This window comes from Zootermopsis nevadensis, unplaced genomic scaffold, assembly GCF_977971745.1.
Source record: "Zootermopsis nevadensis isolate Lab colony 2312 unplaced genomic scaffold, Znev_1.0 Znev_ptg000003l, whole genome shotgun sequence".
Classification (NCBI taxonomy): domain Eukaryota; kingdom Metazoa; phylum Arthropoda; class Insecta; order Blattodea; family Termopsidae; genus Zootermopsis; species Zootermopsis nevadensis.
In genome coordinates, this window is record NW_028259135.1 from 11,898,645 (window position 1) to 11,912,560 (window position 13,916).

General features: G+C 38.6%; 1 protein-coding gene across 2 annotated transcripts in view; it reads left to right on the forward strand.

The window, feature by feature from the left end:
* LOC110838288 (uncharacterized) overlaps positions 1-13,916 on the forward strand; it is a 95,823-nt gene that overhangs the window by 67,686 nt on the left and 14,221 nt on the right. The window contains exon 2 of one of the 2 annotated variants that reach the window (XM_022081344.2): positions 11,800-11,889. In XM_022081344.2, coding sequence (XP_021937036.2) covers positions 11,800-11,889 — 90 coding nt within the window. Of the gene's footprint in view, positions 1-11,796; positions 11,890-13,916 lie in introns of both variants that reach the window. The other variant, XM_087342540.1, reaches the window with a different exon arrangement.

Below are 13,916 nucleotides of genomic sequence, written 5' to 3' on the forward strand. Positions count from 1 at the left end.
CTTGGTCCGCTGTGTCTCGTTCCTCATCCATTCTTATTTATTTTTATATCCACATCGAGGAGTAGGAGTATCGTACCACGAAACTCCCAGGTGTCCCATTTTAAGTTCTCATTTCTCCGCATTAGGACATGATTAAAACAACGCTGTGCCGTGTAATCGGCCTGCTAGGTGGAGTGAGAGCAACCAAACCACGTCACTGACCATTAACTTTTTTTTCGTCCGAGGAAGAATATTTTATCATGACTTAGATTAAGAACATACAAGAGTACGTTTATATGTTCAGGTATTTAAAATTTAAAATTATTTTACGAAATTAACCAGATCTGTACTCTTAACCGTGAGAATCTCGGATCTGACGTGGATTTTTGTTTGGTACGCGAATCAAGTCCTTGTGTTCTACGCCCCTTTCGATCTTAATGTACTGCAGCTTTGTGAAGACAACAGGACTTTGAAGTATAAAGCTCGGACAGATTAGGAATACAGCAGATGCGTGCTATATTACTGACGCATCCGTCAGTAGTAAGCTTTTCCATTAGCGACTGCGAATCGTACTAAGGAAAGAGGATTTTATGCGTAAAGGGAATGAAACAACCCTCATTATGGTTATTGTAATTATGTGCATTCTCCGTCTCCTGTGTTCTTCGACACCACCTCAGCATATTTAAACATGTAATATATATTTATTTATTATTTGCGCATCGAATGATAAGTTGTTTGATGAATAAAGAACTTGAAAGGACGCGGAAGGTAGGTGTCGTATAATTTAAGGTACTAATCCTCGACAAACCTCGACCAGAACGTGACTGAAATTACAAGCGTCTTATCCACCTTCTATAACTTGGTCTACCAGTTGTCTGTCTTCTGACTGCATCGTTTTAATATTTATACCCCTTTTTTTTCGTAGCAGTGCTGTCTTCCAGTAGAAATGTCTTGATGTCTGTTAACGTGTTTTATGACCTCGGTACAGACGTAAAGTTTGCTGCTGCATTTCTGAAACTCTACGGACTTCGTTCTTGTTCTGTTTTATTTTCTTTATTTGTTTCATAATGGAAAGTTCTTTCATCCACTCCCGCTATGCTTGTTCGTGTAACCTACCTAGTGTAACTTACTCTTATAGGTCAGAGTTCTCTTGGACGTCATGTCTCCGTCTTTTTTATTCTTCTGCTCCTGTCGTCTGCAGTTTACACGTTCTCGGAATGATAACGCTCAGTTTTTCTCCTATTCAACCATTCTAGACTGTATCCTCACCAAAATTTAGCATTTCTTTTCTTTTTGCCCAATCGAGTCAACCCTTCAATACTAGAAATACTTTTTGAACTTATTTGTATTTAAATTTATTCTTCCCTGTGCGTATTTATGTAAAACGCTGTCTTTGATGCCCTGTTTTGAGATAATTTAAATATATGTTGTTCTTTCGGAATTAGACAAAGGAAAAGACTTTATAGATACACTTTTTAATTTACTTCATAAAGATATGCCCAGACTATTCGAACACTGAAGTGTTATGTCTTTTTGGAATATGTTATATACGTTTCAGAGTTACATTTAGTGTTGTCTCTAAGTGTGCGTTATAGACTAGGCCTATTATTACGAAGGTACAATTCAGTGGAGTGAATATAATTTTAAAAAAGCGTTATTTGTAAACATTCCGTTTGTCACTGGCCTTCACGTTTTATTTTCAGATACAAAATGCATTATTTTAAATCTAACCATACTAAACATATTATGCACAACCAGAAATTACATCATATATAATAGCCAGTTCCCGTCACAATTAATTTACTTTGTAAAAGTTCGTGAATAACAGAGCTGAGCTTTATGTGAATACAGGGTTATATTGCATTTTTGTAAATTAAAATTAATTCCTCCTTTCAGATTTACTCTAACCTCTCTCCCACGAAGGTTGATTTAGTGGTCTCGGCCTCACCATTATGGGTTTATTTTATACACTCAGTGTAATGAACGCGCGAGAAGGCTACGATAAGGTACCATTGAACTTTAAAATTCATCGAAACAAACGTCTCTTAACGTTGTGTATGAACGAGACATCTGTTGTCGGATTTCGTAAGAAAAATGTATCGTTGTTCGTGGAAATCGCGATTCGCGTCGAAGTTGATTATTCAAGTTGTTGAAGAAAGAAAATACAAATAAAATTACAGAAATGTATTTCCATCAAGTAAACTGATAGGCACTTTGGTGTTGTACTTTCTTTATTTACTGGGGAATGTATCTTTTTTTATAACGAATTTCTGTTTGGAATTCTCTTCCTTCTGATTTTTGTACATCCTTTACGCTCTCTCTGGTTTCAGTCATTTCCTTGATTTACTGACTGGCGAAAAGGAAGTGAATGACGCAGAAGGCTGTGGCGGGAAAGAGTGGGGGGGGGGGAGATGAAAGGAAATGGCAGAATACTTTCTGCTCTGCGTGTTTCTTTTGTTTCCTCTTTGGAATCAAATGTTTCGAGAAAGAACTTGTGATGAAGCAAATCTGTATTGTCGGTTTAATTTAATATTTAAGGCAATATCTCTTACTCTCCTTTTAAGACACTTCTTTAGCAGTTTCGGCTCCGGTCCAAAACGCGTGTAAGACCACATCAATTCTGTGCCGTGTGTTTGTTTTGGAAAATGAAACAACAAATTTGTGTCACGTGATGAGGCTTACTCCCGTGAGCATGGACCAGTCTTGGTTACTGCTGGTCTGCTCATTCTCTGGCGGGTCTTACAAATTAATTTGTATTTTTGGTGAGAATAAAGTGTATCAGGTGACCCGTGCGTATTAAGAACGTTACATTGTATTTCTTAAAAAAACACTACACCGAGATTCAAACCCCCAGATTCTGTACGGAGAAGCCAGATGATTGGTTGTAAGGTGTTTAGTTATTTGAAGTAAGAGGCAGAAGACGGCGAAACTCCCGTTTACGCGTAGGTCTCCCAAGTTCTCTTTCTTCTCGAGGTTTTATATTAAAACTCAGTAAGAATTTATTATCTGCCTAATGTGTTCTGTGTGTGCATCTCATCTCAGTCTTCCTTGGTTCTGCCGTCCAACAAAATTTGTTGAACAATTCCAATTTTGAAGTTTCTAATGCGGTATTTACACATATTTCTTATTTTTTTTGTTTGTCCAAATATTCTTCTACGTACCTTGATCTCAGACTTCCTCATTTTGCGTTTTTCGTTTATGGCAATAGAAAAAGTTTCGTACGCCCATGTAAAACAGTGGGTAGAATTACAGCTTTGCATATTCTAATTTTTAAATTTTTAGACAGGAAACTATAAGAAGACGCTTCAGTCTGAGAAAACCGGTGGCAGGCATTCCCCGAATTTAATCTGCTCTTCCATATTTTCAAGGCACAATACATTTTGGCTTTCTGGAAACAGTATAAAGCCCTTGCTATGCGAGTGCTTGCATTTGTATCTTATGATGCCTTGTTTAACGTGTGAGTCAAAGTAACATTTACTGACGCAGGTAACGTTTCAGTGCCGATTTATAGAAGCTTCGGAAAACAAAAAGTTTTTTTTAACGTACATTAAGAAACAGTCTTTGTAGATAACTGAGTGTTTTCCGTTATTTCAACTACAAAAGACGTTGTGAAATTCTGTAAATTCTCCCGTCTCTAAGGAACAAGCAGATAGTTGCCATAGTTTGAGTCTTTAGTAACAGACTTCGAGAAAGTTTCTTGTAGATGAGAGGCAAAATTGTGTGGAAGAATAGAGGATGAGGTGGTAAGAAAAGAAAAGAATTTATAAAGAGAAACAGAGGAAACTAGACTTATTTTATTCTCCATAGAGTCTGTCTCAAACAACATTTTTTATCTTATTTCTTCTCAGACTTCTACTTTGCCACGGTGTTGGAATTTGAAATGGAATATGTTCTTTGTCGTTGTATGACGAAGTTGGTAGCCGCTTATCTCGTATTCTTTTTCTCTAGACGGGCAGCGCTGTCAAACGGCGGAAACAAAAATGTGTGGATAGCCATAGATGGCTTTCGCGTGTTCCTACCTAACCTGCTCTCCTTTCATTGTAAGTGCAGATACGGTTAAGGTGCCACGATGCTCACATGTCAGTCAGGATGTGTCACTCCGAAATAACTTTTCGGCTTAATGACGGATTATCATAGATCTCGGTATATATTCCATCCCACTGATCATATTCAGTAACATGGCGTCCTTGCGAACATGTAAACTCACTAACGTATAAACCTAAAGGTTTCCAAATTACACACGCAATTTTAGTCTGAAAGCTTGAAGGGAAGAAACCACTTCTAAGCCTAGGCGTAGGGATGGATAATATTAAAACAGATCTTACATAATTACGGCATGAGGGTGTTCACTGGTTTCATCTAGCGTAGGATAGGGTCACGTGGAGGGCTTTTGTGAAAGTGGTAATGAATCTTTGGGTTTTTAAATAGCTGAGAATGTCTTGATCAGCTGAGCGCCTGGTAATTTTTTATAAGATCTCTGCAGTATCGAATTAATTCTGAAATAGTTATAAGAAACTCTCTGACATACTTTATAGTGTCTTTCGGACACTTTTAAATCTAATTGTAACTGTAATCTGTTAACTCGTAGCTTTTAATCGTAACTTTGAGCTACTAATTCCGTAATTCACTACGGTTTTCTGGTCCTTTCCGCCCACTGTTATTGAAACAAAATAAAATGTCATCATGAATGTTATTCGTTTCATTTTATGAGACCGTAACGTCATTTTGTTTTCTACTGACAGTAAACGAAGCGTTGTGTGGCTTGAAATTTCACCCCAGTGACACATAAACAAGCCTGGTCCCCCCAGCTTTGCTGTCATTTATCATGAACATCCTTGTCTATCGTCGAATCATCATACCTCTGTCATACAGTAAAGTTATACTCGGCTAGCAGTCAAAATATTGTGTAGAATCAGCAGAGATTCGTGCTTACATTTGGTGAAAACTACTCATCTGCTGCAGGGAGAGAATACATTATGCAGCAGGCAGCTGCTACACGGCGCTTCGCGTATGGGCTTTTGTGTGAACTAGTTAGTGTTCACAGTCATAAATCCTCACCTACACCAACGTGGAATGCAAACATTGTAGTGCGGTGATTAAAACGATAGAATGAAAGATTCACGTGATCTTGCTTACCAATCTTACCACATAAACTCGTAAAGGAGAAGTCGTGTGTGTGTGTCTGTTCGTTTGCCTTAGCATTTTTCATGTACGTAAGTAGTTAACGGATTTGATTTAGGCAAAATTTGGTATCGAATGTCTACACCACATTAAAAACCGCCGGTAATGTTTAATTTCAGTTAGTAACGATCCAATATAATCCATTATTTTACTAACCTCATGAAGGAGATACCTTTCTGAGAACCTGATTGTGTCTCAGCTGGACAAGGAATTCCCAATCATTTATTGAGTTCAAGATTTCATTTTCGTGTTCTTAGATTGGCGATAAGGTAGAGGGACTTCCTCAAAAACGCTGTAATTCCCTGCCTTTTATGGAACCTGAAATTTAATTTCCGTGCTATCTCAACCCCACAACCAAAGCTCTTCTAAATAATATTTAAAATTTCGGTTATGACGTCAGAGAAAAACAACACTTCACCATTACAAAGTTGTTAATCTCGTTTAAGGAAATCATCTCTATTTATTCTGAGAAATACGAAACTCATAAACACACAGTCTGTTCTCAAAATACAAATATACTCTACGCCCTGGTGATGGTGTCAGCAAGGACCTCCGAAACGTTTATAACCTTCTACCACACTACACAGCGCTCTGACCCAGAAGACAACCATCTCCGGACTTACCGCCGTGAAAACTCAAATCCTGTTTCATTTTATGGACGTTGAAGCGTGTGGTAAATAGAGTTACCGCTGGGTTTTAAACGGTTGAACATTCCGAACTGATTCTACAATTGCAAAGCGGTAGTTCCACTATAATAGCGTAACAGACCACAGACACCTCAGTGTCTGACTTGCACAGTAATTACAACCGACGTGGTTTTCTGTTGTAAACACCGTGACACAAAAGCAAAGAGGGTGTCAAGACAGAATTCCATGAATTTTAATATCACAGAAGATAGAGTTAAGCTGGCATGTAACACCGTTATGTTTAATAAACTCAGCAGTTGGTACGGTGGCGTAAAACAGCTTATAATCAAAATGTTATCCTGTCGAATAGGTTTTAAACGTTTTAGATTAAATGCTTTCTCTTCTCATCAAGAAAATTTTTGAGTTGTCGAGTGCTGAGTGGTTAATCACGACGAGGCAACTTTGATTTTGTAGTTAAAGTAAAATGCAGTTCGCTAACATACACATGTTATCAACGTCATAAACTTCGTATAGATAGAGCATCGTATAACAAGCAAAGTCGCTTTTCATTCCAATTCAAATCGCTTGTTAATAAAACATCCATAACTTCACAGACCAGAATCGTCAGTTCGTCACGCACAGCTGAAATTATTCATGTGGTTCTACAAGCTATGTGGCTCATTCGCTATCTTGTTTGCCTGTCGCTTTGTATTTTAATATTAAAGATTCCAGTCATCAAACAAAGAGATACTTGGTACAGATTTGCGCGTATCCAATTTTCTGGTGTGAATTAATATTCATTTGATTTGTTTTCTGACTTAGAAAGAAGTTAATGCATTTAAAAACACCCTGTGAATACGAAACTCTCCTTTAAATAATTATTACAGATAAGTGTCACTTAAATATGAATACAAAATGCGGGCAAAATGCTCAGTTACTGAACGTTAAACCAGGTGGTAAATATAGTTATCACAAAGTTTTATAAAGGTTTAGAAATAGATTTTCTCTGTTCGTACAGCACTATCTTTATTACGAGACCAGCCAAATGCCAGGTCAGAGACGAAGCCCCTAACTTTGGACCGAGGGCGTGACAACGCGTTTCTTGGGGCGACGATAGATGAGTGTGGAGCAATTTTCGAATGATTATTAGCAGGGGAAACCGAAGAGCTTACAGAAAACCATGCTGCATTGCCAATTAATCCATCACGAGCCTCGCTTGAAGTCGCTCTGGATTGAACCAGGTCTTCAGCTTTGAGAATCGAGCGTCTAGCAGCCGAGTATGCCTTTGACCCTTTCCGTAGAACTAAACTCCATGGAGCATGGCCCTTTGGAAAAGCTAATAGTTGCTCAGCTTGTCGTGTTTATCAGTTTGTTTTAATTCTCGTAACCTGAATACGCCGAGAATTTGGTCCATGCTGTTGAAATTCATGTCACCTGAAGAAACCGCTACTGATTGGTCAAAACGTAGCCAAGCACTGATTTAATGTAAAGCAAATCAAATGCCGCTCTGATTACATGTTATGTTTGGCAGTTGATCTGAAAGCCTTACTGTTAGCTCGTTGAGAGCTATTATACCTAGAATTATGTCCACAATGTTACCTCGCCTACATCATGGTGCTGAGTTCGTGTCCCGAACAAACTATGATTGAGTCCTTTGTTCGAACAGCAGCCATTATGCCATTAAGTATGTAGTGTTAATGAAACAGAATTTCTCTGTACGTAGTTTGAAGGTTTTAACGGAAAGCGACAGACGTTATAATTTTGTTAAGAAATACGGCTTCACGGTATTAGGTATGAGGAAGAAATTTGGTGATTATATTCCCATTTTTCACAATGAGCTAAAATGTATTATAGTGGATAGAAGAGGAACGGAAGACGCTTAATTAATGTACAGAAGTGATACTTAGATGATAAAGGAACGGATTCAAAAGCAGACTTCAAGCAAGTGAAATGAGATTTATAAGTATTGTGGTACGACTTAGGATTAATTAAATAGAGTAGAATCTTTTTGACAAACTTATGGTTTTTCGGCTGATCAAGAAATCACCCGTCTTTTATGGAACATGAAAGTCTTTATTGTGCTCTCAGAATCTCATCACTCGACCATAGGCTTAGCCAGATGAATCCAGTTTTGACCTTCATATTCTGTTTCTTAAAGATTGGTTTTAATATCATTTTTCCATCTACGTTTAGGTCTCCCAAATAATTTCTTCTTTTCAGGTTTCTTTCTGTGTAGTTCTCGTCTTTATCTTTACCTTTAATCCGACGCTCTCAACGCACGCTTGACAAACCAAACGTAACGCACGAAAGATAAACTTACGTCTTACAGCCCTAGAACAAGCGTGGCTTCAAGCTGACATAGAAGCTGTTCCTGTCCCACTCAACAGGGGCCCTCTTCGGGCGGTCTCAGGTGACACAGCGTCACAGTTCTCTTCCTCTCGAGTCCTGTGAGAGGTTGACATCATTGACACCGCTCTTGTGTACTTCAGCTTGTCTGTTTGCAAGAAGCTCTTGGTAGGAGGAAACGGAAACTCCTTCCTAACACTTGAAATGCCCCGTACAGCTTCGCATTGTTTACTTTAAAGCTACTTAGATAGTTAAGATACAATGGCTTCTCATTTACGAAAGGGATGCTTTCGTTGGGCAAACAGGAATTACCAGTTAATTTAAAAATACAGTGTGTTTACTGGTAAAGTTGAACACGTCACTTCCTGGCGCACGGCAGGGACTGCAAAATATATATTAACACAGTCAAAGTAGGTTATGTTGTTTTGTGCAGAGATTCGACATAGGAATAAGGAATTTGTTACCGTTTTCTGCTATAACTGTTTCAACAGAATTGTTTTCCTGCTGAACAGATTTCTGGAAACCTTTGACCCCTCACGGGAGTGAACTGAGAAATGCGTTCACTTGGCCTGTGGCTCAAACCAGGGAGCAGGAGTAATGGACCGTGGTCGGCGTTTTCCGTCAGTTCTACAACTGTTACAAAAGGTTTCGACTCCCATTAGTCTTTAGACCTCTTTCGCGTCTTCCTATAAAGTGTGCTAGAAATTTTATCTAATCCATTTTAACCCCCACGCAAAATATATTTCTTGATTTTCCTCAAGCCTACTTACATTCGTATCAGCATGTCCGTGTGTTGGCATCACTGACTTTTCAATCAACTGACCACGTCTCATGACACTTCATAGCATAAAATCGCGTCAATGGAACCTACTCCAATTTTTATTATTTTTATTTCCATAACTCTTACTTCAGAAGCTGGTAGTGTCTTATTTGGTCAAGAAATTTTACAACCTTTACGGAACCAGAAAGTTCATTACCGTGCTCACAAGAGCCCACCACTGGACCATATTTGAGTTCAGATGAATCAAGTGTAAATACACGTAATATCCGTTTAGAATTCCGTGTCCCTCTGTCTACGATTATGTCTGAAAGTGCTGCCTTCTTCAGGTATGCGTGTTCGCTTCTCTAGAAATCCTTTTCTTTGACCATCTTAATATAGCTGATGATGTGGTATTCGTGGAGTTGCATCTCTGTTCCTCCACGAGTGTTTCGCGTAAGAAAACGTTGCCATCGTCCTTTATATATTGTCCAGTAAAGTAAAATTTCGATATTGTGCACCCCAATTAGCCACCCTCCCCAATAAGTTTTCGAGCACAAACTACTTAGGTTCTATTTGTTTCTTACGACCCTGAAATATAAATTTATTATTGTCAACGTACAGTGCCTTCTAAAAATAACTACCACCCTTTCTGTCACAAAAATTTGAATGACTAAATGTAAAGTTAGTTTATTGAAAGAAAAAAAAGAAAGAAAAATTAATTTTGTCCAGAGTCTAGTGTTCATCACGTAGAAAGAGTCAGTGCAGCAATTTAACTTTTACAGTTCGCATTTCTCATTCGTTTCTGCATTTCTCTCCCCCCACCCCCCAATCCCAGCGTTTGCCCCAGCCAGAGAGGGATGAAGCTAAGGCGTGATGGCGGAGGCCGAGTCTTTTGGTCTTCTTCTTCTTCTTCTCTTTTTCCTCCATTTCCCCCCCCCCCCCCCCCCCCTCGGACGTTCTTTTGATTTCCCGTCCCACTGCCTTGCTCAGGGGCCGTGCGGTAGTTCCCCGACACCCTAAGTAAAACTGATTACCTGCATCAAACTTTGGCCCACATTTCTTATACTTAGAAGGGTCAAAAGAACATTGTCGTTCGTTTTACAGCTCACTACATTTCCACTCACATTTACGAAAGTGAAGAACTCAAACGTGTAATACACTTCCATGGCTTATGTATATCCGAGTTCAAATTCTGGTACATTGGCATCGAATTATCATAACTACGAGCAGGGACAAGTAATTCCTTAGAGCTGAGTCCTTATTCAGAAGCTAATGTTTGCTCATCTCGTCAATAACAGTTTGACGTTTCATAAAACCCTGATTTTCATTACCGTGTTTACAACAGCCCTCAGCTTGTCGTATTTCTGAGCCATTTGAAGCTGGATCACACATTTAAAACTCCTTTCTTTAAAATAGCTTTTTAATGTTATCCTTCCATCTACGTCTAGGTCTCCCAAGTAGTCTCTTACTAGAAACTGAGACCTTTAGAACTTTTAAGGTAATTGACGGACAATATAAAGCATCTTAAACCAGTGCCAGTTCTATGACCCTCTTGCGGTGGATGTCGCCCCCATAATATGACGCCGAAATAAACAGACTGCCCACGTTTCCTTTGCGAGATTTGAGGTTCTTTGAGGTAGTCTGATCCTGATTATGGAGGCAGCAGGTATCCTTGAAACACCCATAAGACAGTCATCTTCTTACAATTCACATTGATTTTAACAATATCTTATGAAATGTAAAGGTTTAGTAAGGTCAAATGACAGCTGAAGAGACGTTGTTAAAGCTGTGTAACTACGTTTCTCATAAGCTGATGTTAAAATATTGCGGCTAAAGGCTTTTAAAGCTAAGGTATACTGCAGCTCGTGAAAGCGTCCCTGACAACTGGCATCCGTCATCCGTTTTATGTTCTACGACGTCTGTCAGCTGAGACGTCTAAATGGTAGAAACAAAAATGGTTGACGGTTGTATATATGAAGGAAGGGAAAGCGAAACGGCTAGTAATATTTCTATTTCGTGTATCAACATAACAGTCGAGTAAAAATATGCTATAATTAATATTATTATTATTAACGTTGTCGGCGAGTATTCCATTTAGCTGCATTCATAAAAACAAAATTTAGTATTTTTGTGATTAATGTTGTTATAATCATCGTTGTCTTTTGTTTCCATCTTTTAACGTCAGACTAAACTTCCTGGGAGTGAATTACAGTTCTTTGTCACCAGAATAATTTTTTCAATGTTGTGTATTACTTGCAATGATTTGGGCCTGGATTTTACCTCATAAGGTGAGCTATATGTCGGTGTGAAAGAATAACTTTAAATTGCGAAAATTTATAGTCCATAATGCAAAAGCGGGACCTATACTAGAGTGGTGTTTTAATTCCTGTCACACGTTTAAATGTCTCATCGTCGCCATTTTAGTCCATTCATCATCACTTTATTTTAATCAATAGACAAAATAATCCGATATAAACAGGAAGGAAATATAGAAATCTGTCCGCTAGGTAGCAATCAAAATTACCCACTTGCTACGTGGAAAATAATGTTTTTCCCTAAATAATCTATCATAAAATTAAAATCTCTCTGCCTCTCTCAAGTTTATACTTCATACCTTCAGAAAATCTTCACTTTTAAACTGTTCTTATCAGAAGGACGAACAGGCAAAGTCTGAGAACCTTCTAACGAAGTGATGCTCTGCTCCCATCCCCGAAATGAAGTTTTCGTTAATTCTCCCACGATTTACATCGCGCTTTCTCTTCTAATATGTTTTTAATTCTCTCTCTCTCTCTCTCGTTCTTCGCAGGTCTAAGCCACACACACACAACCGCTGAGCCACGGATTACCCACAAACCTAAAGAAAGCCTAAATTGAAAATATTGTTTCTTTTTGTTTTTTTTTCAGCAGGAGAAACGGACATGCACTGCTTCAATATCGACTACTTCCCAAAGGAGGAGTACAGTCCGGATCCGAACGACTCCACTATGGCCATACCGTGTAAGTGTCAAGGTCACAAACTACTTCGAAACAGCAGTAAGGTTTCTCTTTCAGGTACGTCCTGTCTGATCAAGGATCGCCAGTTTCGTCTACCTTGCGAGGGCGATCAAGTTTTTCCGTGGCATTCCTCGATCCTAGAGCAAATGCTGAGTTGGTACCCAAATACCACGTCGCACTGCCCTCCTCTTGTGCAACTGAACATCAAAATTCGACCCTAAAGTAGCTCCACCCGTGTTTAAAAATCGCCCTGAAGTTCGCTATCATCAGTCTTTGACCAGGCGAGGTATAACTGATATTAATTATAAATACACTCATTCGCAATTCGAAATGGCTGTCTTAACACCGACCAGGTAAAAAAATAAAGCGAAATATTTCAGATTTGTTAATTTGATTCTGAACTGTGGAAAAAGACGGTTGCGTATATTTTGTAAAATAACTTCCACTTTGTTGCAGTATAACTTATTCTTTCCCGATAAAAATAAAACTCGTAAGACAATTTAAGTATAAATTACATGAGTAAAGAACTTAACGTTCGATGGGTAGGCACAAATATTTTATTTTTGTATTTTTCTAATAACTAACTTTGGGAGGTCTTCAGCCGCTCAGATGATATGTAATTTCCTTCTTCCATCGGACCCAAAACACTCATTATAGTGTTCACAAGAGCCTACTTCTTGCCAGCAATTCCACACAATCATATCCTATTTTTAATGTCTGTAATTTATTGGAGCAGAGTTCTTCTTAAGAAGTTGATAGTCGCCAAACTGGGTAATATATTTCTCATTTTGTTTGCATGCCTCTTAATCTACAGTCGTATACAATTGAAAGCCAGAGAAAAGATCTTTTATTTGGATTTTCTGAAACATTTTGCATGGACTCACTCGTTAGTCTTTGTAAGCAAATTTCTGCACGAGAACAACTTCCCACTGGTTCTTCAGCCGCCTTGTTTACCGGACTTCATGTCTAGTGACGTTTTCCTTTTCAAAAACAAAGAAGTTCTGAAAAGGGGAGGTTATGTTATTTTGTACCATACATCGTACAAAGCGGGACGCGGAAATCGAACAGCATCCAAAAAAAAAAGAGATGTACAATAAGTGTTTCAGCAGATGGAAGGGCAGCTGCAGACGTTGTGTTAAGTCAGGGGGAGACTGCGTTTGAACGATATCGATTTAATTAACAGACATTTTCAATTTTTAGAACACAGTCCCAAAATGTTACTGTTCAGTCTCTTACGGGGGGGAGAATATGAAAATAAAATTCACGCGTTTTAATGGTTTGGTCAGACTGAACCTGGTCCCGATCGTATGAAACGTGCACTGTAACGCAGTTTTTGCCGCGTAAGAGAGTCCCTAGGAATGGACCTCGACAAATATGAACTTTATTTGAAATTAAATTGTAAGCTGCTCCGCTGCGTATCGCAGTTCAAATATTTACCTCATCCTGTACGTCAACAGTCCCATGACTGTCATCTTCCTCTTGCAGGAAATGGAACTAGGTTCGAAAATCGAATATCGCGAAAAGGCAAGAGACTCTATAGTCCATTGTGATTCCGCTCGGTGCACGCAGATACACCACGAACACACGAACAAACTCTATATGAAACAACTTTGAGGTTATGTGAGAAATTCGTCCTTGTAAGAACGTTTACTTAAATTAAACACATTAGTCTGAATTAATTACTGAAGTGAATAATTATTAATTTATAATTCTTTACATGTTGAGAAAATTAGGTGTCAGTGTTTGTAAATGGGGCCTGAATGTACAAAGTCATTATTTTTCTGTTCGGCATTAAGTGCAGTCCAGTTGCCGGGTCCACCCAACCTCGTATCCGATGTCTACCGTGAATAATAGAGCCTTTCCTCCGCTCCCCCATACGTCGACTTACTTAAACCCCAGGGACAGTATATCAGTACTGTTTCATGGCATTGAAATTTAAAAATCGAAATATTCTGATGTACATGTATTTGGGTGGTGCTGTTTTTTTCATTATTATTTCTATTACGATGACACGTAGACTTGGTGATCTT